The sequence below is a fragment of the Xiphophorus hellerii genome, chromosome 8 (genome assembly GCF_003331165.1).
Source record: "Xiphophorus hellerii strain 12219 chromosome 8, Xiphophorus_hellerii-4.1, whole genome shotgun sequence".
Taxonomy (NCBI): Eukaryota; Metazoa; Chordata; class Actinopteri; order Cyprinodontiformes; family Poeciliidae; genus Xiphophorus; species Xiphophorus hellerii.
The window spans coordinates 22,182,984-22,205,268 of NC_045679.1; the positions used below are offsets into that span (position 1 = coordinate 22,182,984).

General features: G+C 42.6%; 1 protein-coding gene across 3 annotated transcripts in view; it reads right to left on the reverse strand.

Annotated features, from left to right (window-relative positions):
• col5a1 (procollagen, type V, alpha 1) overlaps nt 1–22,285 on the reverse strand; it is a 97,357-nt gene that overhangs the window by 28,451 nt on the left and 46,621 nt on the right. For all 3 annotated transcript variants that reach the window (XM_032570741.1, XM_032570742.1, XM_032570740.1), the window contains exons 6-29: nt 21,412–21,519; nt 20,927–21,313; nt 18,078–18,686; nt 17,928–17,984; nt 15,215–15,256; nt 14,715–14,777; nt 14,548–14,622; nt 12,959–13,051; nt 12,706–12,762; nt 12,514–12,567; nt 12,341–12,394; nt 12,129–12,182; nt 11,955–12,008; nt 11,813–11,866; nt 11,449–11,493; nt 9,217–9,270; nt 8,712–8,756; nt 8,005–8,058; nt 7,885–7,929; nt 6,119–6,172; nt 4,971–5,015; nt 3,872–3,925; nt 3,337–3,381; nt 2,927–2,980 (exon numbers count right to left, since the gene is read on the reverse strand). In XM_032570741.1, coding sequence (XP_032426632.1) covers nt 2,927–2,980; nt 3,337–3,381; nt 3,872–3,925; nt 4,971–5,015; nt 6,119–6,172; nt 7,885–7,929; nt 8,005–8,058; nt 8,712–8,756; nt 9,217–9,270; nt 11,449–11,493; nt 11,813–11,866; nt 11,955–12,008; nt 12,129–12,182; nt 12,341–12,394; nt 12,514–12,567; nt 12,706–12,762; nt 12,959–13,051; nt 14,548–14,622; nt 14,715–14,777; nt 15,215–15,256; nt 17,928–17,984; nt 18,078–18,686; nt 20,927–21,313; nt 21,412–21,519 — 2,256 coding nt within the window. The remainder of the gene's footprint in view (nt 1–2,926; nt 2,981–3,336; nt 3,382–3,871; nt 3,926–4,970; nt 5,016–6,118; nt 6,173–7,884; nt 7,930–8,004; nt 8,059–8,711; nt 8,757–9,216; nt 9,271–11,448; nt 11,494–11,812; nt 11,867–11,954; nt 12,009–12,128; nt 12,183–12,340; nt 12,395–12,513; nt 12,568–12,705; nt 12,763–12,958; nt 13,052–14,547; nt 14,623–14,714; nt 14,778–15,214; nt 15,257–17,927; nt 17,985–18,077; nt 18,687–20,926; nt 21,314–21,411; nt 21,520–22,285) is intronic.

Sequence of the window (22,285 nt, forward strand, 5' to 3'; positions counted from 1 at the left end):
GTCCTCTGAGTAGTTCAGGTTGACTCCTTTTAACAGGAGTGAACACTTGCTTAAAGGATCCAGTTAGATACTGTTCCCGTTGAAAAGTGGTTAGCAATCCTATTACTGCTTCTCGCTGTAAGTGTGCTCCCATTTTAAAAGGACACACACACTAAATGACAGAGTACAAACTGGCACTGACAGCCCGGCGCTGCTTGCGGAGGCCCATTGGTGTGTGAAAGGTATCTAGTTAAAGGTCCGCGCAGAGTTGCAAAGTAAGCAAGCGAGCGCACACGCACACACACCCCTCAAGTACACATGAAACGGCATCAGGCAAACTGTACTTGACTTGCGCTCGCAGGCTCATCAAAGAAAACACTTTAAATTGAGCGCTCTCGCGCGCATGCTAACGCACACACGCGGCCCCCTTTCACACGCCTGCTTCAAACCGAGTCATTTGCAGCCTAGCCCATGCGGGCATCTCCAGAGCAGAGGGGGCCTCCTCAAATCTTTGCTTTCATCTGGATCGGCGGCGTCTCCAGAGGAAAACATGGCGGAAGGCCCGTGTCTCTCGTGGGCTTGGAGTAGTGTTTAAAGTGCCATTGATTTCTCCCTCCTTTTTCAGCTGGAGACAGCCCGGTTCAGGGATAGGGGGGATTTAATGTTTCAAGTACGGGGCTGCTGTGAGTTATGTTTCTCACTGTGGAAGTCATATTTTCCTGCAGCTTGACAGCGTAAATCCCTAATGCACTTCAGAGGAGCTGCTCCAGAGTGAGCGTGTCAAACTTCTTCTTCTCCTACATCGGGGCGGGCGGGTTTAGGACTGACTTGGAAGAGGAGGAGAAGGAATTGAAAACTGCTACACGATTATAGCTGTCAACATGAACAACACCTCATGTTTTCTCATTACGCTCTCTTCCGCAGCAGTCAGAAAGGCTTTAGGCCTCAGAAGGGGTCAGAATAGGTTAACTTGGACGATGCTAAACTTCAAACGATTTGAAAAGTTACATTTGCTTTGAGTGACAAATTTACATTGCCCTGCAAAAATATCCATACCCCTCCGCTACTGTGATATGTCTTTACCAGATGTGTTGCTCTTCACACTGGCATTTGTGTCCAGTTAAAACTGCTCAAGCTCAATCAGGTTGGACAGATAATGTTTTACAATGAAGGTTTTCCAACAGATTCTCAGTTGTCTGTATTTTAATTTGTCCACTCTGATATGTGAATTTTTCCACATGTAACATGTTCATTTTCATCCAAGATATTTTAGTACTTTCCCATAAAACCTTTTCTTTAAAGTCTGACAAGCTTTCCAGCCCTTAGCAACACATAGGGTGCATTCCCATCAACCCAGTTTTGTCGATTTTACTTAAAATGTAGTTTGTTTGCTTAGAAAGTCTGATTCCTTTGGAGAGGTGTGAATGTTTAAACGAACCCTGATGCGGACCAAAGAAGGCAAACTCTGGTCTGTCTAAAACTCCTGGTCTCGGTTCGATTGAAGTGAACTTTGGCGGGGTTTGAATGCCAAAGTGAGTGCCAAGCGGATGCCAAGCGGATCGGACACTGCTCCTAAAAGCAGGAAGTGGACTATAGTGCAGGGCATTCTGGGTAAATACAACTTAAACAAACGTGAGAGTCTACCACTCGCGGGAGAAATGTCTGACGTTTTTTTTTTTTTTTTTTTTTTTTTTACCAAAGACAAAGGAGAAACCTTACTACCGCTAAAACCTACCACTCTGTTTTTGTGCACATTTTGCAAAGAAGGAAGCTGTGCTCAGTGTCTTCTTCTGAGGTTTTTATGTCGTTTCCTTCAGTAGGTCTTGGTGCAGCGCCCCCACAGGCAAAGGAGTAAACAGGTTTATCAAACAGACTGGATCTTTTGACAGTGCAGTGAGAAAGAGACCCGAAAATGTTGCAATTTTTGTCTCCAATTGAACCATGTCTACCGGACTGTCAGGTACGGAAGCACTCTGAGTTTCTGTCACACAAAGCATTCAACATGTAGGTTTTTGAAAGGTTTAGTTTTGGCCTAGTCAGAACAGAGGACCTTCTTCTTCATGTTTCATATGTTCTATATGACAGCAAACTGAAAACAGAACTTTTTATGGGTTTCTTTCCACCATAGCATTCCTTTTGCAGAAAGCCCCTGCTTCTGTAGAGCAAGACGAAGGGCCAAATAGTCCAATCTGCTGTTCACCTGGCTACAAAGCCTGTGTAGTCAGGTGCAGATGTTTGTCATCTGTACATGTCCACTAGGGTCACCTAATACTCACCGGTTAGATTTTTACTTTGACAGTCCCACTAACACACCTATTCAAGAGAAAGCACCAAACACAGCTTTTAAAGAAAACGATGGGGTTGAATCAACAGCTGAAGAAGTAAGAAAAAACAACATCTGTGCTTGTTGTTCTAGAAATACAGAGCCAGGAGACCTGCTGCTTTCCTATTTGGATAATTAATTTTGGATAATTCATCCCGTCCTGGTGAGAATACACTTTACACTTTCTTGTCAGTTCTTTCTACTTTTCCTTATCTAGGTAGACAGAATCGGGTGTCTATTGCGCTCTAAGAAGTCATATTGAAAACTGTACATCTCTGAGTAAAACTCTACCTTTCAACTGGGCTAAAGACTAGCATGAATACAGCTGTAATCTCGTCGACAGGAAGCGGAAACATTTGTACAAACAATAAAAGTCGTCCTTTCAACAGATTCTCCCACCCGAGCTCTAGATATATTCAGCTCCTCCAGAGCTGCCATTTAGCCTCTTGGCTACTTCTCAGGTTATTTTATATTATGCATCCTTTTTCTTCCACTTCAGTATTATTCAATGATTTATTTCATTCAGACACAAAAATACAAATAAAACACACTAAAGTTTGTGTTTGTAATGTGAGCCAGAAGAGACAGTTGTGAAGACATTTCCAAGTCAAACCTGAACCTTACCCTGTCGCCCTTTATGCCCATGTCTCCCTTGAAGCCAGGGAAGCCGTCCTCCCCCTAACATGAGAAAAATGAAACACACTGTTAGAGGTGCAACAGACAAGACTTTAATGAGAAAAACATTTTTTATTAGTCAAATATCCTCTACTCCCTCCAGATTAGGCCCGCACACAAACACAGACGTCAAGTCTGACAGAGCAGCAATGAGACGAGAGCCATTGTTGCCATAGAAACACTTGATAGCCCCCTTTTTTTTGTAGCACCAAAATTATGTGTTCTGCGATTATCATTAGCAAGCAAAGGCCATCTACCCCAATCATCAGTTTAATCACAATCACCATTATCTCTCTGTTAATGTCAAATTTGATTTGAATAACTGATTTGTTTTCGGTCGCCCGCCTGCCTCCGCTTACCTTTTCACCCTTGGTTCCCTTGAGGCCGCGGACGCCATCAGCTCCCTGCGACACAAAATCAGACGGACGTTACACGACAATCGGGACGCAAACGGGACAAAAAGAGGGAGAAAAACGGCGGCGCATTCGCTCTGGCAGGTGAAAATATTCACCCACAATGTGATGACAGTTTTTCTAAAATAAGGCTGGGAAGAGCTTCTGAAGTAGCTGACTCACTGCTCTTCTAAAAAATCTTCCCCGCAGAGAACAGAAACTTTCCAGAGCAAACAAAAAAAAAAATGAAATCCTTGACCGTCCTTCTAGATTTCAGCCAACTAAGACAGAAACTCTTGCGCACAAGCCAAGCTTGTTGACTGATCCCCTTTTCTCAGTGGAAGCTGTACTATTACTGTGCTTTCATGACAAACAGTTCATGATCTGTACCGTCATTAGTTGCGCAAAATAATAATAAATTGCTAACACTAAACAAGATCCTAACACATATTATTTGTCCTTTAACGGCCATCAGCTCTATTATTAATGGCGATGAACTTACCTTTACACCTCGAGGTCCAGGATAACCAATGGGGCCTTGAGGTCCGGCAGGGCCCTAAAAAGACCAACATTTGATAAGAACTAGAATCATGCAAACAAAAAATGCTCAAGCATGGACTAGCAGGAGGAGATGCACTGATACGTCAACCGGTGTCGGGAAGTGGCCAATTTTTAGCTTAACTAGCGGGACTGATGACCTGCCAGTCTATTTGGCGTACAAACAAAAGTCATCTGTCAATGAACCCTTCATACCATTATTGGTAAATTTGAACAGGTTTTTTTTTTTATCATTCCCACAAAATTTATTGCAAGGATGTGTGATTATTTCCAGGTAATATGATCTAGTTATTTGGGTTTGATTGTGGTTCATAATCAAAGTTCTTGACTTATCTAGCTAGCAGTCGAGCTAACAAGTTACGATGTCGGCATCACTCTGCTCTGAAGTTGTTACTGAGGGAAACAGGCAGACAGCTAGCCATTTTCAGCATCAGTGGCATGTTCAGGTGACCCACAAAAAGTTCACGAAGCTGTTTGAAAAGAAAAAGTGTTTTTTTAAGTGAGCCAGCTGCTCATTAATGTTTTATTAAAGGAGCCGGAGAAAGGCTAAATGAAACAGCAAAACTGCCCTTGTTATTCACTTTAAGATCTATTTAAGTGCCGGCATCGTTCTTGAAAGTTAAGTTGCATGTTTTTAGTAATAAATATAAACAGAAACGACTGTATTTACTTAACAATAGCAAAACAATGTTTACAAACACTGCTTTCTCTCTTTATCAGGCACACAGTGTGGCGTCTCTCATATTAATATAATTAGTTAATGACTTCTCATTGCAGAGAAACTCTAAAAATATTTCGAAGGTTGTTTAATAGGCACTGTAACCACCTAAAACTACATAAGCTATCTTACTATAAACTATATAAACTTATATTATTATAAGCTTTAGAAAACTGGAGAGTGATAATCAGTCGCAAAACCTGCTAATTTTATCTTCTTGGATGTGGGGAAAAAACCTCCAAAATGTTGGAAGAAAGAAAATCCAATTAGAAATCTCTCAATAAATCAAGACAGAAGAGGAGAAGAAGAAGAAAAAAAAACTCACCATGTGTCCTTTCTCCCCAGTCGGGCCCTCTTTGCCAGGGTGACCCTGTGAATTATTGAGAGGAATATTATTGCATAGCATTTCAGCATAATTACCACCATAAACAGTGCAACATGCCTATAACTGAAAGATTGGGCTGTAAAACTGCTGAAGGGCAAATCCGACTGGGAAACTGGGAAAGTGGACCTTTCAAGGGTCCGATCTCATTTGGGAATTCATTTCCCATCCTTAATGCACAGTGTTGCAGATGCACTCACAGCTATTACTGGGCTCTAAAAGCCGAGACCAAAGCCGCTTTGAGACTTCACAATGCGAACGCGCATACACTCCCCCCCACCCCGTGTGAACTAATACACAACGGCGAGTTTGCAGCCGACACCACACAGAACACGCACGTGGATGTCCAGTAAAAAGACATCTGGAGGAAAACTGATTGGATTCTCGTGAGACAAAGGAGCTTCGCAAAGCCACTGATGGGTTTTTAGCACAGAGACCGAAATGGATACAAAAGAGGAAAGAAATTAGGGGCAGAGAGGAAGCTCTTCCGCTGCAGATGTTGTAATTGAAGTTATAGACAACAAATGAATTAAAAGAAAAAAGTCTTGAGTGCATGGATGTGAGCTATTTCAAGTCCGAAACATAAACCTTTGCAGGATTGTGAAGCGACGTATCGCATTATGTGCGCTCTCCTCCATGTTGTCTCGTCTTTCAGCAGACACTCACTTTCTAATTCAAATCTTATTTATTTCTTTCCTGCCCCTGAAGTTACTTAAACCTCTCAAAGCCTTTCTGGGCCCCCCTCTCTCCTACGGTAGGAGCCACCTGGTGATTTCCGAGAAACATCTGTCATTAGTGCAGGTGTCACTGCTGCCTGGGAAGTGAAGGAGGGTGTTTGCATATAAAGTACTCTGTGTGGGTGTGATGATCTTCTGTTACAGAGCCAAATGAAGATGTTCTATCATCCATATGCTTCACACTAATAACCATCAAGGTGGTTCACACTGTATATGTTAAGAGCGTTAATGTGGCAAAGCGATATGAAATTACAGAAGTTTATTTCACAGTGTTTCACATTCGTCCATCCATCATTCGTCAGCTTTAGTACAGTTCAAATTTGATATAATTTGGAGATCTTGATATAAACTTACCGGAGGGCCGTCGGCTCCCGGCATTCCTGGCAATCCAGGCTTTCCAGTTGGACCCTTGACAAACATCACACAGTGAGTCAATATGTGGTAAAAGTTTATAAAAGTCTGCAGTGATGCAATATGAAGTCCTTACAATGGCAGACTTCAGAAGTTGAAGTCAATCAAATTTGGTGCCGGTTACATAAAATGAGACGTTCAGGCGTTTTTCAAATGATGATGAAGCAACTGTGCATAATTGGGCGTTATCTCTAAAGTAAAAACAATTACATGGTGGGACATAAAGGTCAATAATTGGTGTAAGGATACACATTCGAACGGATAATTTCCAAAATGTGCCTTTTTGGTTCAGTTCACTTGTGACCTGCACTTGTGTCGCTTTTTCAAACCGTTGCACATGGAGAACATCTACTTTCCCTCTAGCAACTTTTGAAAAAGGCAGCACATAAAAAAGGAAAAAACGTAAAAAAGACAAAGGTTTGAGGACCTCGAACGATCATTAAAGTCTGCTGTTTCGTAACTTCACGCTTCACACTCCGGTAAAATGCACCTAATGAATATTTTGGTCGTCTTCATTAACAGAAATAATGTAAGTAACTCGTTCTACGTAGAGCTTAACTACTCATTTGAAATGGCATCACTCCAAGTCAAATGATGAAAAAGCTAAAGTGCTAAGCCAGGTTACAGTACCATTAAAACAGACGCTCGCTGACATTTAGACCACAACAAACCCCAAAAGAGTCTTTGTAGCAGCTACATAGTGGAAAACACTGGATTTAAACAGAAGCCGAATGTAGAGAAAATTTCTGCTTGTTAGTATTACAGTTATAGTATTATATTAGCAAGAGGATATGCTAATCTGGTGTAATTCATGCTCTAAGCATCAATTTTAACAACTATACTCAGTTGGGGGGAAAAAATAGACTTTGCTTCACTTTTCTTAATGTGTTTGTACCAAATAATACCAAACCATGACTTCAAAACTTGAGTACCAAACGGTGATTTATGCGTACGATGCCGTAAAACCCAGAAGTTTCCCACTCGCTGTGGGAAACTGGAACTTTAAAACAAAATGTACATAATCAGTCTATTTAACCTGACCATAAGGCTGACATCGCCAGTTCTAGGTATATATATGCTAATGATGATAGGAAAACAAGCTAGCTAAGACTAAAAAGGATACGTCACATGTTGTTTTTTTTAGCAGATTCTAACAGCTATGTTAAAATATCCCAAGTTATCATTTTTTGTCGGTTTATGTATTACTGTAAAACTCAAGATTAGATGGGATTAACATCCTGAGCTGATGACTGCTTTGATTACACACTTAAAGAAAAGGTTGAGTTTTGAGTCTTTATCTCGCTTTGTTCAAAGCTTTCTTTTAGGAAAAAAAAAAAGAGGGAAACATACCACCCATGTAATTAATTTTTAAACTCTTGGTGTTCGATAATCTACAATGTCAGCCGGCGAATGTGATATGGCTGTAATTGGCTTAAAACGTATCAGGATTTGAATGGGTCTCTGCTGTATGTGGGGCAGTATTCCGTGCAGAGGATGGGGATGTGTTTGCATAATTGTGTGATAAGCATCTGGGCCTGAATAAGAAAGCAGCTTGGCTTTCTTGCTCATGCAAATGAATGAGACAAATTCCAATAATTTTACAGATTCTGGGTCTGCATGTATTAACATTGTATCTTTCCTGCAGTTCTTTTTTTTATTTTTTTTCCTCTCCAGCAGGAGTTCCATATTCAGCAGGTCTGATACGCTACCTTCTCTCCTGGAGGTCCAATTGCTCCTTGCGGCCCCGGGAGTCCCTGCGGAGAGGATAAGAAACTGTTTGGAACCTTTTCTCTGAAAGCTGAGACAGAAATCTAATGTAAATTACCTACCTGAGCACCGGGGTTGCCTTGCTGTCCAGGGGGGCCTGGCTCTCCCTGAGGTCCCTGGAATAAACATTTAGAGAGCTCCTTACACACCGATGAGGCTATTTTTTCAAGAGGAAAACAGGGTAAAAATGTTGCACAAAATAGATCAAAATTAAATCAGCTTCAACTGAATGATAATGTATTACCCAATTCTAACTCAAATACACTACACATGTTCATATTGTTGCTGGATTTCAGAAACTGTGTTGCATTTAATGCAAAAGGACAAGTGCGCAGGTGTATGCGGGGCACATTCACAGGCCTTCTTTCCTAATGACGCAAACTGCTGAACCACAAACACAAAACACCATCCCCTGTAGGATAACCAGCAATCAATTACGCTGCCTCCGTCCGAGAGTCTGGGCCAGTTGTTGATCTTCCATCTCTACCTTGTTGGAAGACTCCCAAAAGACCATGCAGGCCGCTCCGGTAAAATATTCTCTCATTACGGGTGCCGGGCGCTGGCAGGAATTGAGCTGGAAATGTACAACTAGCCAAGAGTGTATTCTCTGATGCTGCTAGTGTGTGTACGTACTCATAGATGTGTGCGAAAGGGCTCTTTTTTGAGGCCTAAATACACGCGGAGTGATTAAACTGGTGCCACTTAACACTCCGATAGTGGTATCCTTTTAATCGGATTTAGGAATTTAATCAGTTCAATCTTTACTTACTATATTTCCTTTGGGTCCAGGGTGGCCATCCATTCCAGCAACTCCCTGTCACGGAAATGAGAGAGAGAAAATCAGGCGTGAAAGAAGAAAATCTGTAACCCGCTGAAATGAAAACCCATTTAACGGCATTTAATTTTTTTAAACTGCTGAAGGCAAATTTGGAAAAAAAATGTCTCTATTTTGCGCAGTGTTTTTTAAAATAAAAAAAAAAGAGAGGAAAAAAAAATCCAATGCCCATTGCTCATGCAAAATTAAATCTATAAGTATTATAGTTAGTCTTGTCTCCGCTGTAGAAATATTTCAGAAAATATTAAAGTTAAACTCAATTTTGTGCTGCTTATTGTGCAGTCTGTGAGATATATTGAGCTTGGTGGGTCCCGTGGGTGTTGTCTACTCTTTTTGTAGCTGCCCAGGAGATGGTAAAAATGTATTCTGTTCTGTAAATACCAAATCTGCTCTGACACAAAGGATATGAAAAGATAACAGATGGAGAGGTTATACGTACAGGTGGTCCAGGAGGTCCTTGAGGTCCCTTTGGTCCCAGCAAACCACGAGGTCCCTAGGTGGTGGGGGGGGGAAGAAATGAGACTGAGGGTGATATTACACCTGCGAGAGGTCTGATGAATAATTAAAAACAGTTTCAAAATGATACGTCTAAAAATAACCCGCCGTTCGCAAAACGCCCTTGTGAATGTTGTGCCTGCTTTCGACTCAGGCGGTTAAATCCTACTTATTTAACTGGCATAAGTCTTTCTTCTCCGTTTTCTTTTCCTCTCAAAACTGCTGTAATATTCCCATTCCAAGATGGTTGATGTCTGCTAAATCTAAATAATTACGGATTGTTCGATTCAGTCTGTTTATTAGCCATGGGACAATAGCTACAAATGACAGCTCACTCCGGCCCGTTCAGATGGTTTCACTGGCCAATGAGAAGCCTGTTTCAGACACTTAGTCCTTAGAGTTGCCCAGTTGTGTGTAGTTTTCACCAGGGCTATGTCTGCAGCCCACTTCTGAATAATATTTAAATTCTTGGTAACAATTTTAGGAAAGGCGAAAAAATATTTCTTTTAAATGCCAATGACACTCCTCTTTCTATAAATACTAATTTTGCGTCTCCAGCCTTATCTGACGGACGGTTTATGTAAGTCTAGATTTGAGTTTCCCGCTAAATTAAAAAAAAACAATAAAAAAACCCCAAATTTTCTGGGTTTCTTCTGGTGTTTCTTTCGTTTTGGATAAGTCTGGTCAAATCTATGTGCTGGCAGTTCTTGAAAACCTCCCTTCAACCACGCTAGAAGTTTTAGGTGTAATTTTTTTTTTACACTACTTTAAAGAATACAACAGTCAATGCACATCCTTCAATTTTCCTAATAATGGGCATGCTATTCTTACATTTCAAATTGACTACTGTCATTTTGTCCTCTCTAGTTTGCCGCACCGACTTTAACAGGTTTAAAAAAAACAACAAAACTCCTTCCTCTGAGCATATTACTTCAGTTCTCTAACAACTTAATTGGCATCCTGTAAATCGCAGCGCTGCTTTCAGGGTTTTTTTTTCTTTCAAGCGTCTCCAGAACTATGAGCCTCCGTATCTCTCTGATCTACTGCGCAGCATCACTCCATCACTTAACTCTGGGCTCCACCTGCTCTATTTATTACACGGTGCCTACCACCTGCCTGCCTGACTACCACAGCTTTCTGTCAACTTAACCCTCGTCTGTAAAAATGCGCCGGATTTGTCAAACCGGTTCTCTTTTTTTTTTTTTTTTTTTTTTTTTTTTTTTTTTTTTTTTTTTTTTTTTTTTTTGTAACCCCTCCAGGGGGTCTTTTTGTGGGCTCTAGTGTCCCTTTTCATGAAGTAGGCTGACAGGAAAGGGGGAGGGAGAGGGGGGAAGACATGCGGTAAATGTCGCCGGGTCCGGGAGTCGAACCCGCGACAGCCGCGTCGAGGACTTGAGGCCTCCAAATGTGGGTCGCGCCAACCCCTACGCCACCACGGCACACCCCCGGTTCTCTTTTTAACGTTGCTTTGATTTTCTCTTCACTTTAATATATGTGGTGTTGTTATTTTCTGAATACCACAATTTGCTGATTTGTTAACATATGTAAGGTGCTCTTGACGTACTTAAAAAGCCCCCCGTAAATAGAATTATTATTGCCATTATTATTATTATTATTATAATACAGACTGAATATTATTATTATTATTTCTCTCTCTGCTGTGCCTCATAGGCCTCACAGTTATCTAACCAGACTGATTGTCCTGGCAGAAAAGCTCTGCACACCCTGGTGGCCAGAATGAATCATAACACAATATGTCAAGAGCTTTCTGCTGATTTTTTTTTTTTCATCTTTCTTGTGCCCTCCCTGCCTCCCTCCCTCCTCCCACCCACTCTCTGTAGTGAACATCCTTCCTGAGTGGGAGTGGGAGGCTTTAACAACCCTGATGTGCACTGCCAGCTTTTCTCACCTCCAGACAGCAGTGAGGAACGAGCGAAGCCTGATAAACGCGGCGGTGCGAGGCAGAAAAAAGATCTCAGCGTCTAACGACGTGAGCGAGGCAACCCGGCCCGCAGTTGATGTATGACATCATCACACACACCGCTAACGCAATTACACGATGACAGCAGGCCTGGAGCGCACACCCAACCCCACCTCCGCCTACACATTGCACAACATCTAGGAGCACAAATGAAAGGAGGGGGAAAAAAAAAACAAAAAACACGCAATTACTCACTGGTTCACCCGGAAGTCCCCTGGGTCCGATCTCTCCGTCATCCCCCTGCGAAAGAGATAAAGTCAGTGTCAGGCTGCGGCGCAGACATGGGAACGATAATGGAGAACAAGGTGAGGCTATGAGAGTCGTTGAGACTGGGAGATATTGGAAATCGGGTGAGATCAGGTGATGTAAACCGTCAGTAATGAGGTAGAAGAGGTGCAGAAAGTGAGAGCAGGGAGAGATGTCGAAATCAGAGGTGTTTGCAGAAAGTACTTATGGATTGATCACAGCATGCAGAAAGAGGATGCAATCGCAACAGCTCTACGACTCCTTGGCACAGTAAAATGAGATAGAAGCTGTGAAATCATATCCTCCAAGATACCCTCTCTCCATCTTCGCCAGGAGCACCGGGAGGTCCTGAGGGGCCTGATTCTCCCTATAAAAACAGACATTATTACATTTTGCCCTCCCCTCACGTCTGAACAAAGCTGAAATTACTTTCATGAACCCATAAAATCTCTTACTCTGTGTCCCTTTTCGCCAGGAAGTCCAGCTAAGCCGTCAAAGCCTCTGTCTCCCTGTAAAACACGCAGAAAATTGGAAATCTTGTACGAACGCCAAAGTTCTTGTTTTTAATCTGCTTTTTGTGAAGTGCGATTTGCTTAAATCGATGTTTGCCGATTGTGGATTAAAACTACCTTCGGCCCAGTCTGTCCTGGCATTCCTCTGGCGCCATCTGCTCCAGAACGACCCTGCAATAAACAACTGGCATTTAGCTGCGTTGACGATGGAGCAGAGGATCGTTGAACAGCTGCAGCGTGGAATATAAGCCACTTTTAATTCAGAGATGTGAACGCAGGCATATAAATGAACTTGTTGGAGTTTGTGGAAAGTTTGCTCAAACATGTACCCGTCTGCCAGGCTTTCCAGTGGGTCCGGCTGATCCCAAGGGTCCACGCGGCCCCTGAAACAAAACATTTGTCAATCACAGATACAGGTTTGCTTTTGTTCTTTTTTTTCTTTTCCTTACAAAAAGAAGGGAACATAATCTGATGATTGAGGATAAAGTGTGACATTTAGTACCTGAGGTCCCGCCTCTCCAGACTCTCCCTTCAGTCCTGGTACACCGGGTGGACCCTAAAAAAGGATAAAATAAAGGGGAAAAACATCAGCTATTTTGTAAGGTCTCAGTCAAGATTGATCAATTCAAAGGCACAGGCAACATTTCAATAGATTTTCTTGGTGTTTCCTGATTGGTGGATGTAAAGTACACACCAGAGGGCCAGGTCGGCCAGTCAAACCCATTGGACCTGTCGGGCCGCGCATCGCCAGCTGGACAAAGACGGAAAATAAAACAAAACAGATCAACATAAGAGTGTAGGCTTTAGGCTGCACATTTGACCGTATATAGACGTGTATATACATACAAGTACGCACTCGCTTATAGAGCAAATGCATGCAGTGTGTCATAAATACAAACGGACAAGTGTCTCTATCACTCGTGATTATGTTTAGCTGTTGCTGTTACCCTGGCCTGCTGCATGATGGCTTGCATCTGGGCCTCCTGTGCTGAAACAGCTGGTCCCTTCTGCCCAGAGTCCCCTCCAGCGCTTAATCTGAACTGTGGAAAAAATGTTTCGTACATATTTTACTGCAGAATAGAGCAAACCACAAAATTCTTTTAAAATAAAAAAATAAAAAAAAACAGCTCACAAAAGAATGAAAAAAATCCACTACTTTGAAAAAAAAAAAGAGCGAGTTCAGCATTAGTTTATTCCACTGTTCTTCACATTAAAGAACAAACATAAACAAATGCTGAACAGAGCGTCTCAGCCGTCGCCACGTTTGGCCAAGAAGGGTCAAATTCTACTGCCATCTGGTGGTCATACGCCAGCATTACAGCAGGAGTGAAAATTAAAAGCTGGATGTGCGGCTCAACTCGTGATGTTGTTTTCTTTTCTTTTGGATGAGACGCTTTGGATCGGACCCACATACAGTCCTGAGGAGGCTGATTGTCGGCTTACGGATGTACAAAAATAAAGCAGTAAAAGGTTGTTCCAGAATCCTGGTAACCAGGAAGGAATAATACAAACAATAGACTCAGAGCTGAAGGTTTGAGTAAAACCTGCTGCAGCTCACAGCACAGAACGTCAGCGTAACTCCCCACATCTGGAAATCTGTCAAATTTCCTGCACAGCTGCTTGTATTGACGTCTTTACTTACAGTGAAACTCTCTCCTGGTTTGATTATTTATAAGATTTGTCCTGTATTGATTTCTTTGGTGACTAATGGAGACCATCAACAATTCATGAAAACTCAGCTCGATCCAAGAATTGATTAGCATGACCAAGAATGTAGACTGAAAATTCCGGTTTTTAACCATTTTCCCTTGTGCCTCAGCGTCAAATAAAGGAACCGAAAAGAGTCCTTGCAGCTCGAAAGAACGGCAAAACAAAGATGCATGTTTCTCATTAGGCCTGTGGGACTGGATTTCAAAACGTCAGTGTTTGCCAGCCAGGATACGCCAGAACTGCTTGAGTCACTGTCCAGACTGAGTTTGCCACACGGCTCCGCCAGAAGAGATCCGCGAATCAACGAAGCCGCAAGACTTCACATCTGTACAAGTAATCAGGCTGGATAGCATCTTCCAAGTACAAGAAAACGAGAGGCTTGAAGGTAGACAACAGAGAGGCCATTTGGAAAGGTTGCGTAACTCTTGCAGTCAGATCAACGGCTGCAAAAGCGTCAGTCAGCGATATTGCTTTCTGTCCCATCAAAAACCATATGACGTCCTGGAGAGAATCCTGGTAGATTAGGTTTTGAGTCAAAAATTTGGGGTTAATATGTAGATCTGTGCTGTCAGGAGTTCAAGGAGGTCCTTCCACTCTAACACCACAAGAGGCTGCTAAAGCCTCACATCCCTATTAACATATTTGCGATTGGATTCATTGGAAATCCCCTTCCTCCAACAACACATTGTGAAACATGTGTCAGAGTTATTAGTAAAACTGCTGTAAATGTGACCAGAGAGTGATAGAAAAACCATAGGAAATGTTTCAACCCTTGAAATAATAATAAAAAATAATAAAAAAAAACACACAACCACAGTTTACTTACGGGTAGCATCAGGACAGTTCCAGGGGGTCCTGGCAGACCATCAGCACCAGGAAGGCCAGGGCGACCCAGAGGACCCTTAAAGAGAATAGTGTTTATGATGAGCTCCCAAAACAGGCTGAGTTTTTGTTGTTCTAGAAAGTATCTCAAGTGATTTTTTTTTGTCTCACCCTCTCTCCAGGATCTCCAGGACTGCCTGGTGGGCCAGAAGATCCTGGGGGTCCAGGGAGACCCTATTGTGAACAGAAAAAGAAGTGTCAACTGATTTCCATATTCACATCCTATGCCACGAGATCCCAAAGTGGCCACACACAGGAGGTGGGACACTCTGTTGATCCTTTTGTCTGGTCGACTTTATTTGCTTAAACTGCAGCTCATCATGTCAGTGAGGCTCGCTGGTCTGTGGAGGACACCAATCTGCTGACTGTCAGCAGCACCTGGCTTTTCCAAATGTTCTTAAAACATTTGCCAGAGTGCAAGTCCTTTGAGAAAAAAAACACTTTTCCATTCGAATGCTAGTCTTACTGACCAATCTTAGCTTTCATTTTCATTTTTCCTACAATCAACAAGTGACATAAACCTTCAGTATCGATAGAAGAAAAAGACTCTGTGAAACCAGAACATAATGAGGAAGAAAATGCAGAATTTGACAAAAAAAAAACTGACTTACTGTTGGCCCCTCAGGCCCAGGCGGACCCTCCATTAGCATACCCTGAAACATGCAAGCAGAGATATTATTAGATACTGCACAGGTCAATAGAACAATCTAATGACCTCATTTATGAAGCATATGTCTGTGCACAACAACATCCCACTGTGCAGCCACGAGCATGGACTGTTTTAGTAGTAGCAGTTCGGCATTAACAAAAACGTCCTCCGGCAAACCTGCCTATCAACGTTTGGTTCCTGTCCATCCACCAAATGTGCTTCCAATTAAGTAGGTGCGAAATAAACGGGTGAATTAATGCAATCGAAAGCAAAGGCGTCCAGATGTTTTCCTCTATAAACGCAAGCTAACGTAAGGTGTTGAGTGTCAGGGAGGAATTCATTTGTTTCAGTGGGAAATGACCACAGATTTGAATCGGTCCTCAGATTCCTGTGTCTCAGCTTGAAAACAAATGGAACGGTATCATCGACATATGGAGAGATATTCCTCCAGATGTAGAGTGAACCTTCTCACCGTAAACTGAAAGCAATTTAGTAATTAACGTTTTGTGACGCGCTGTCCACGTTTCGATGTGAAAAAGTGGTGGACTACAGAAGCACCGTTGTGAAAATTAAAATCTTCTGACATTTTTCCTCATTTCATCTCTTAGCACATCACCAGAAGGCGCTATTAAACATCATCTGATGTCAAGCTTTAGGATTAACTTTAGGATTAGTGGGCCAATGACAATAACAGGGCACTGCTAAGGGTGTGGGTGTTTCCACCTCTTCACCTTTTATCTACATTGTTTTGGTTGTTTAACTAACTGTTTTGGTCTTTGGAAATGATTGAAAGTGCATCAAGGAAATGTGGTTATATAAAACAAAAAGTCAGTGAGAGGTTATTTAGATTTTTTGGGTCTGATTAAGGGATCATAATGGCCCTTTGCCAATTTAGACCCCCATTTTGTAACTCTGGGGGTCTAAATTGTCCCTTCCTACTAATATTTTGTACCCATGTATTTCAACCATTGCGCAGACATTTATTTCTGTCTGTATTTAAGTATTTTCATTAATTATGAAGACAATGGGAAAAATACACCTCCAAGGAAGGGGAAAATTGACTCATGGTCGGTAGGAAACACTAGTTTTTGCCGCAAAAAGTGTGGCGCAAAACTACAAAGGTACAAAATGAAAATACTCAACTACCTAAGGAAACAAAACAGTAACAAATTTGCTACATGGGTACAAAATGTTTTTTTCAAATGGTACGAAGCGAAAGCACGGAGGCACCAAACTGCAACATGGTTGAAAAATGAGCTTCCTGTTTAGTGAAGGGCTGAATTGACCGCTACATCCCTATTCTCCATGTGTCCGTCAACACATCAAATAAACGTGTGCTAAGAAACTCACTAAAGCCTACCCATAGCTGCGGGACAGCGTTCACTTAGTGTAAGTTCAACAAATATTGGAGCCAGTCCTTAAACATACTGAAAAATGAGAGGAATATATAATTTTGGCCAGCAGTGAGGAAGACTCATTTGCATCAGACACAAAGAAATGAAGAATATTATGACAGCAGAGTAAAGCCATTTCAACCGCTTGTTTAAAATTAGTCAGTATAGGCGATCCTTTAATATGTGAATCTGATGGGGAAAAACACAAGCTAAATTCTCCTTCAATATGTAATATTTTATGATATATATGTGTAAATAGTCATGTAGTTTGAATGAATTGATATCCTTTTATGTTACACTTGTACGTAATCATTACCTTGTGCTAAGGACTGCATAAGTAAAACAGAAAAAGCACACTGACTGTGTTCTTGTAGCATTTCTATGAACAATACTCAAACCTTGAGATTTGTGTGTTTAGGGAATATTGGCAATTCCTGCATGGCTCTTCTTCAAATGTTTGTGTCAAACATTTGAGCGAGGCTTGTTCCTCCTGAGAGGAAGGCTTAGGAATCTCTTGGCTTGTCCTGTATTTAGCTCCATTCACTTCCCCATCAATTCTAAGCATTTCCACAGCACCCTGCAGCCAAGCCGCCGTCATTCGCTCTGTAGATGGCGTCTTCAGGGTGGTTGCACATTTGTTTGCAAAAATCTTAGGAAACCATACATCGCTTTCCATTTTTCGTTGCGCTTCACAGGTCCTGAAGCGGTACTCCAAATAAAAGAGCTCCCACACTTTTTTTACTTCCACTTATAAACACTTGCGCTTGGTCATATGTTTACTAAGCGCAGCTCTGTGGCATTTGTTTAAAGCAAAACGGCTGTAGGTCCATTAGACATATTAATTCTGTCTATGTATACATTTTCAAACTTACAAAATGAGTCATCGTTACAGATACTTGTGTGTCAGAGTCCGATTTAGCGTCAGAGTGACCCCAGAGGATCACGTTTAGTAGTTCTCTCTTACGTTCCATTTTTCCCCCATCCCTTCATTCCTCTTGGTTTCCACTCCACTCACCCTGTGTTTAGAGATTATTGACTATCCCTGTCTAGCCCTTCTCCAAATGTTTATGCTGAGATCCTACGAGTGAGGCCTTGCTACGAGGATTCGGCAAGGAGGATTTAGTTGTCCAAGGTAAATACGTTTGGCTTGAACATTTGCTTTCCGAAGCGAGCGGATCTTGTTTACATGTGGATCACACATATGTGAGTGCGTCTTCCAACTGTGTGCACATGCACGTTACATCTGCTGCTCTAGTTTGTTGCTAAAACACAGATACTCACGGGCTCAATAACAGCAGGTTCTCCCTTCTGTCCTTTCTCACCACGAGCTCCGTCAACCTGCACACGCACACATACGGAAGCTTTATCGAGACATCCTCCTTATCATCTGAAATCATAGCTGCGGAGTCATATCTTTGGATTGTTCTTCACCTGGCCGAAGTACTCGTCAGTCTCAGCAGGCAGCACTTTGTCAGTGTAGTCTCCATAGACGTCGTAGTTGTCTAAATCTCCGTAGTCGACGACGTCCTCCTCCTTGAACTTGTCAAGATCCGTGTAGTCATCGACTCCGTCGATGGTCAGGTCAGTCCCAGCGGTCCCGCCGGCTCCGGCTCCGGCTTCGCCTCCGGCGCCAGCAGACGCCGAGCCTCCACTGGAGGTCGAAGATCCTCCCACGGATACGGAACCGCCGCCAACAGACACGGAACCTCCTCCAGCTGACCCGCTCCCAATGGTGATTGTAGAGCTGCTGCTGCTGCTGCTGCCTCCACCACTGACTACAACTGTACTGCTGCTGCCTCCACCTCCACCACCACCGACTACAACTGTACTGCTGCTGCCTCCACCACCACCACCACTGACTACAACTGTACTGCTGCTGCTGCCATCGCCGCCTCCACCCAGAATTGTGCTACTGCTGCTGCTTCCTCCTCCACCACTGATGACAACTGAGCTGCTGCTGCCTCCAACATCTCCCTCTGTGTAGTAGCTGTCGACGCCGTAGTCGTAGCCATTGCCGTAGTCGTTGTAGGATGTTCCGGCCTGTTAAAACACAGTTGGAGTCATCGGGATTGGTAAGAAAAGACAGCGCCATGCAAAGGTATTTGCATACCTCTTAATTTTATCACTATGTAACCTCAAACGGAGATTTCATGGAAAACATTAGTGTAATATCCAATTAGAATGCAATTACTGCAATGAAAGGTCATTAATCGTTTTGCAAGCCTTTAGAGCTTTGGAACGTGACATCACTGCTCTAGACGTAGGGATATGAGCGCCATCTTCAGGGACCATAAACATAGCCGACAAAAACGACTCTCTCACAGATATTTTGAATCCAAGTTACTTAAAATTATTTAGCAATGGTACAAATTTGCTGCGTTATTGGATGTAATGTCCAATCACACGACCGAAACGGTAAAAAGATGGAAAAGGACTTTCGTTTCACTGTTTTCCTGCCTGTAAACAATGCGAGGGGGCTAAGCTATCGGAGCTAACGAAAAGGAGACGAATGGCCTGGGTATCAGCGGTGAGACGTCCTGATATTATGTTCTCCAACATCCCAAGATATCTACAAGTTTTCTCCAGACATGTCCATTCTGGTGACTGTCTAAATTCGCTTTGTTGGTGTTGTGTCATAAATTTTTGCTATGATTTTGTCCGGGTGTACTCATGTTTAGTTTATGTTGAGTTCATTTAAGTGGGTCAACCTTGTCTAGGTCGGGCTTATATTTTTTATGTAGCATGGTCAGAGTTTTGTCAGTGGACATCGAGGTTATTCCATTATTGTGAAGTAAACTATTTTACTAGTGTTGTCCAATTTACAGTATTCATACTGATGTGTGTTCTGATTTGTCCTCTGCAAGGCGAACCGACGTATGAAATGGATTAGCTCAATGAAGAACTGGGTTCCAATGCTGAATCTGGGTCACTGCGACGTAAACGCCACAACATCGGACCGACATGTGCGTCAATTAAAGAGGCGATACAGCAAGACCATGGTGGATCAACAAGAGGGGGAGGAAGTTACAGAGACTGTGTTTTCATTATTTACCCCTTAAGAGGTAAATAAAACACAGCAGCGGAAGCTATAAAAGAGGAGCAAGTTGGAGAGGCTGAGGAGGAAACCCCAGGAGAGGAGCTCAGCAAGGCTGCACACTCTGAAGAGGAACATGAACCATTTGTGTTGAAATATGTGTTCAGTTGGAAGTGGCTGTTTTCTCTCATTTCATAATTTAATGTGGTAAAACATTCATGAAACGTTTGATTCAAGCACTTCAAGTTGCATGTAAACAGGTGATGAAATGAATCACATTTTAAGTCAAAATTTGATATTTAAAATATTTCAGGTAATAAACATACATGTAATGAAAGATTATATTTTTAAATAAACATTTTATGTGAGCAATAGGGTTAGGGTTAGCTGGCCGGAATTAGCGTTCATAAATCGGATCAACCTTGAGCTAAACGCCCCTTGCTCCGCGGAGCGCGAATATCCAGTATCCAACTTGAAAACAACTTCACTGTGGTCGGTAACACAATGAAAACGCCGGAATAAAGTTTGTTTCGGTTTGTGGCCTTTAAAGATGGCGCCGAGCGATTGCGCGAGACGTAAACGTCATACGCAGTGACGTTGGTTCCAAAGCTCTATAGAATGAAATTGTTGCCTGTTGTTCTCAGCTGATTCCTTGATTAATGCTGTTTTGGCCTCCATATTCTTTTTCATTTCAGATGGTGAATTCAACAGTAAGAACACTGATTTGTATTCTTATTCTGCCTCAAAGTTCTTTTCAGCTTTATCCCTCAACCTATTTACTGTGGTCCTTGGTTTTCATGGTGATGCTTGTTCACTAATATTCTTTAATAAACATGGGAGGCCTTCACATTAAAGCTAGGTTTAGACAAAGGTACACCCTATTAGCCACTAGCTGACTTTTAACTGACTTTCCAGTCATTAAGGTAAAAACTACAATCTGACAATACCCAAGAGAGCTCTCAATTATCAGAGCAAATATTACTGCATAATTTCTGTATCACAATTAAAACACATTAGTTTTACTCTATTAATATGCTATAGCTTAACCACTTCCAATTAACAAGTATTTTGTGTTGGTCTGTCACCTAAAATTCTAGGAAAATGCATTGAGTTCTGTGATTTTAACTGGAAAAAATGCAAAAACAACATCAAGCAGTATGAATATGTCACCAAGGCACAATGTATACACATGACAAAGATAATTTTTAAAAACATCCAATTTGATTTTGTTTTGCGGTCCACTTACTGACACGTTGCGGGTGACTGTTATTGTAGTTCCACCTCCACTGGTGATCACCTTCCTATCCACTCCGGCCCCACCTTCCAGATCGATCCGTCCCACTGCTCCGAGGTCCAACTCGCCCCCGGTGCCAACGCTGGTGACGGTGACGCGCCGAGAGGTGTCGCCGTCGGGCGTGGCGGTGGACTCGCCGTAGTAGTAGTTGGTGTCGCCGTAGCCGTCGTAGTCGTATGCGTTGTTCACGTCCCCGTAGGCGTCTTCCCCTCCTGCGCCGGCGGACGAGCTGCTGGATGATGAGCTGGAGGAAGTCGAGCTGGTGGAAACGGACGTGGAGCCCGAACCGCCCCTGACAACTTTCTCCACTGTGGACACCACACTGCCTCCTTCCGTCCCCTGCAATTCAGTGTTGTTACATGGTAGCTAAGGGTTACCATCTGAGGCATGAATACAAGTTTCTAGATGCAGTCCAATGAAATTCCTAAGTGGATTACCTTGACTTCTTTATTGGTCGTCTCTGTTTCGGAAGTTGAAGCAAATGGCTTGCCTTCAAGGTCATCATAATAGGGATATTCGTAGTAGTAGTTGTCCTCCTCTGCGACCTGAACGAGAAATACATTCCACCGGTGTTGAGTGAAAGAATGATTGTGAGGGAGAGGATAACAATCAATGATTAACAATCTGATTTTCAAACATGATCTACAACTCCGTTGCCTCTGGCTGGCTGACCATCGATCAGAACCCAGCAGAAATGCTTTCCACTCGCAGACACGTCCTGCTGCATCACTCTGTCGAAACTTGCAACTTGCTCAGTGACTAATTACGTCTTCGGTTCGCCTAATCAGTCTGTCATTTGTTTGCGGAGAGGTGGAAAATGATTACATTTTGCACACCCTGAGGGTATGTAACAGGTCAAGAGCAGAACTTCCGATTTGTGTTTTGACACTTCTTTGACTCCTTTGTTTAGCATGCACTCAGTGCGATGCCTCTCAGCCTGTAGTGCAGGGAGAGCAGGCTGAGGCAGGTGCCGCATCATTTCTGAACTTTATCGACGAACCGCACAGCCTGATAACCCTGTGCTCACTCAGCGTTTTCCCCTGGCAGACCGCAGTGCTCTAACATGGGCCCAGGGCCCACAGTACAGGAACCAATCATGATTTGAACAGAGCACAGGAGACAATTATAGCTTTAGGAGAATAAATGGAAGAAGAAGAAGAACATTAATTGGCTGTTGGGGTTCTGAGATGTCCAACATTATTTACAGTCAGATGTAAAAATCAATGGGAACTACCTCCAAGAAGTGTATGAAGCAGCTGTATGTTCACAGAGCTGCACTTAGAATGCATACTGGTGGGATCAAATGTTGGC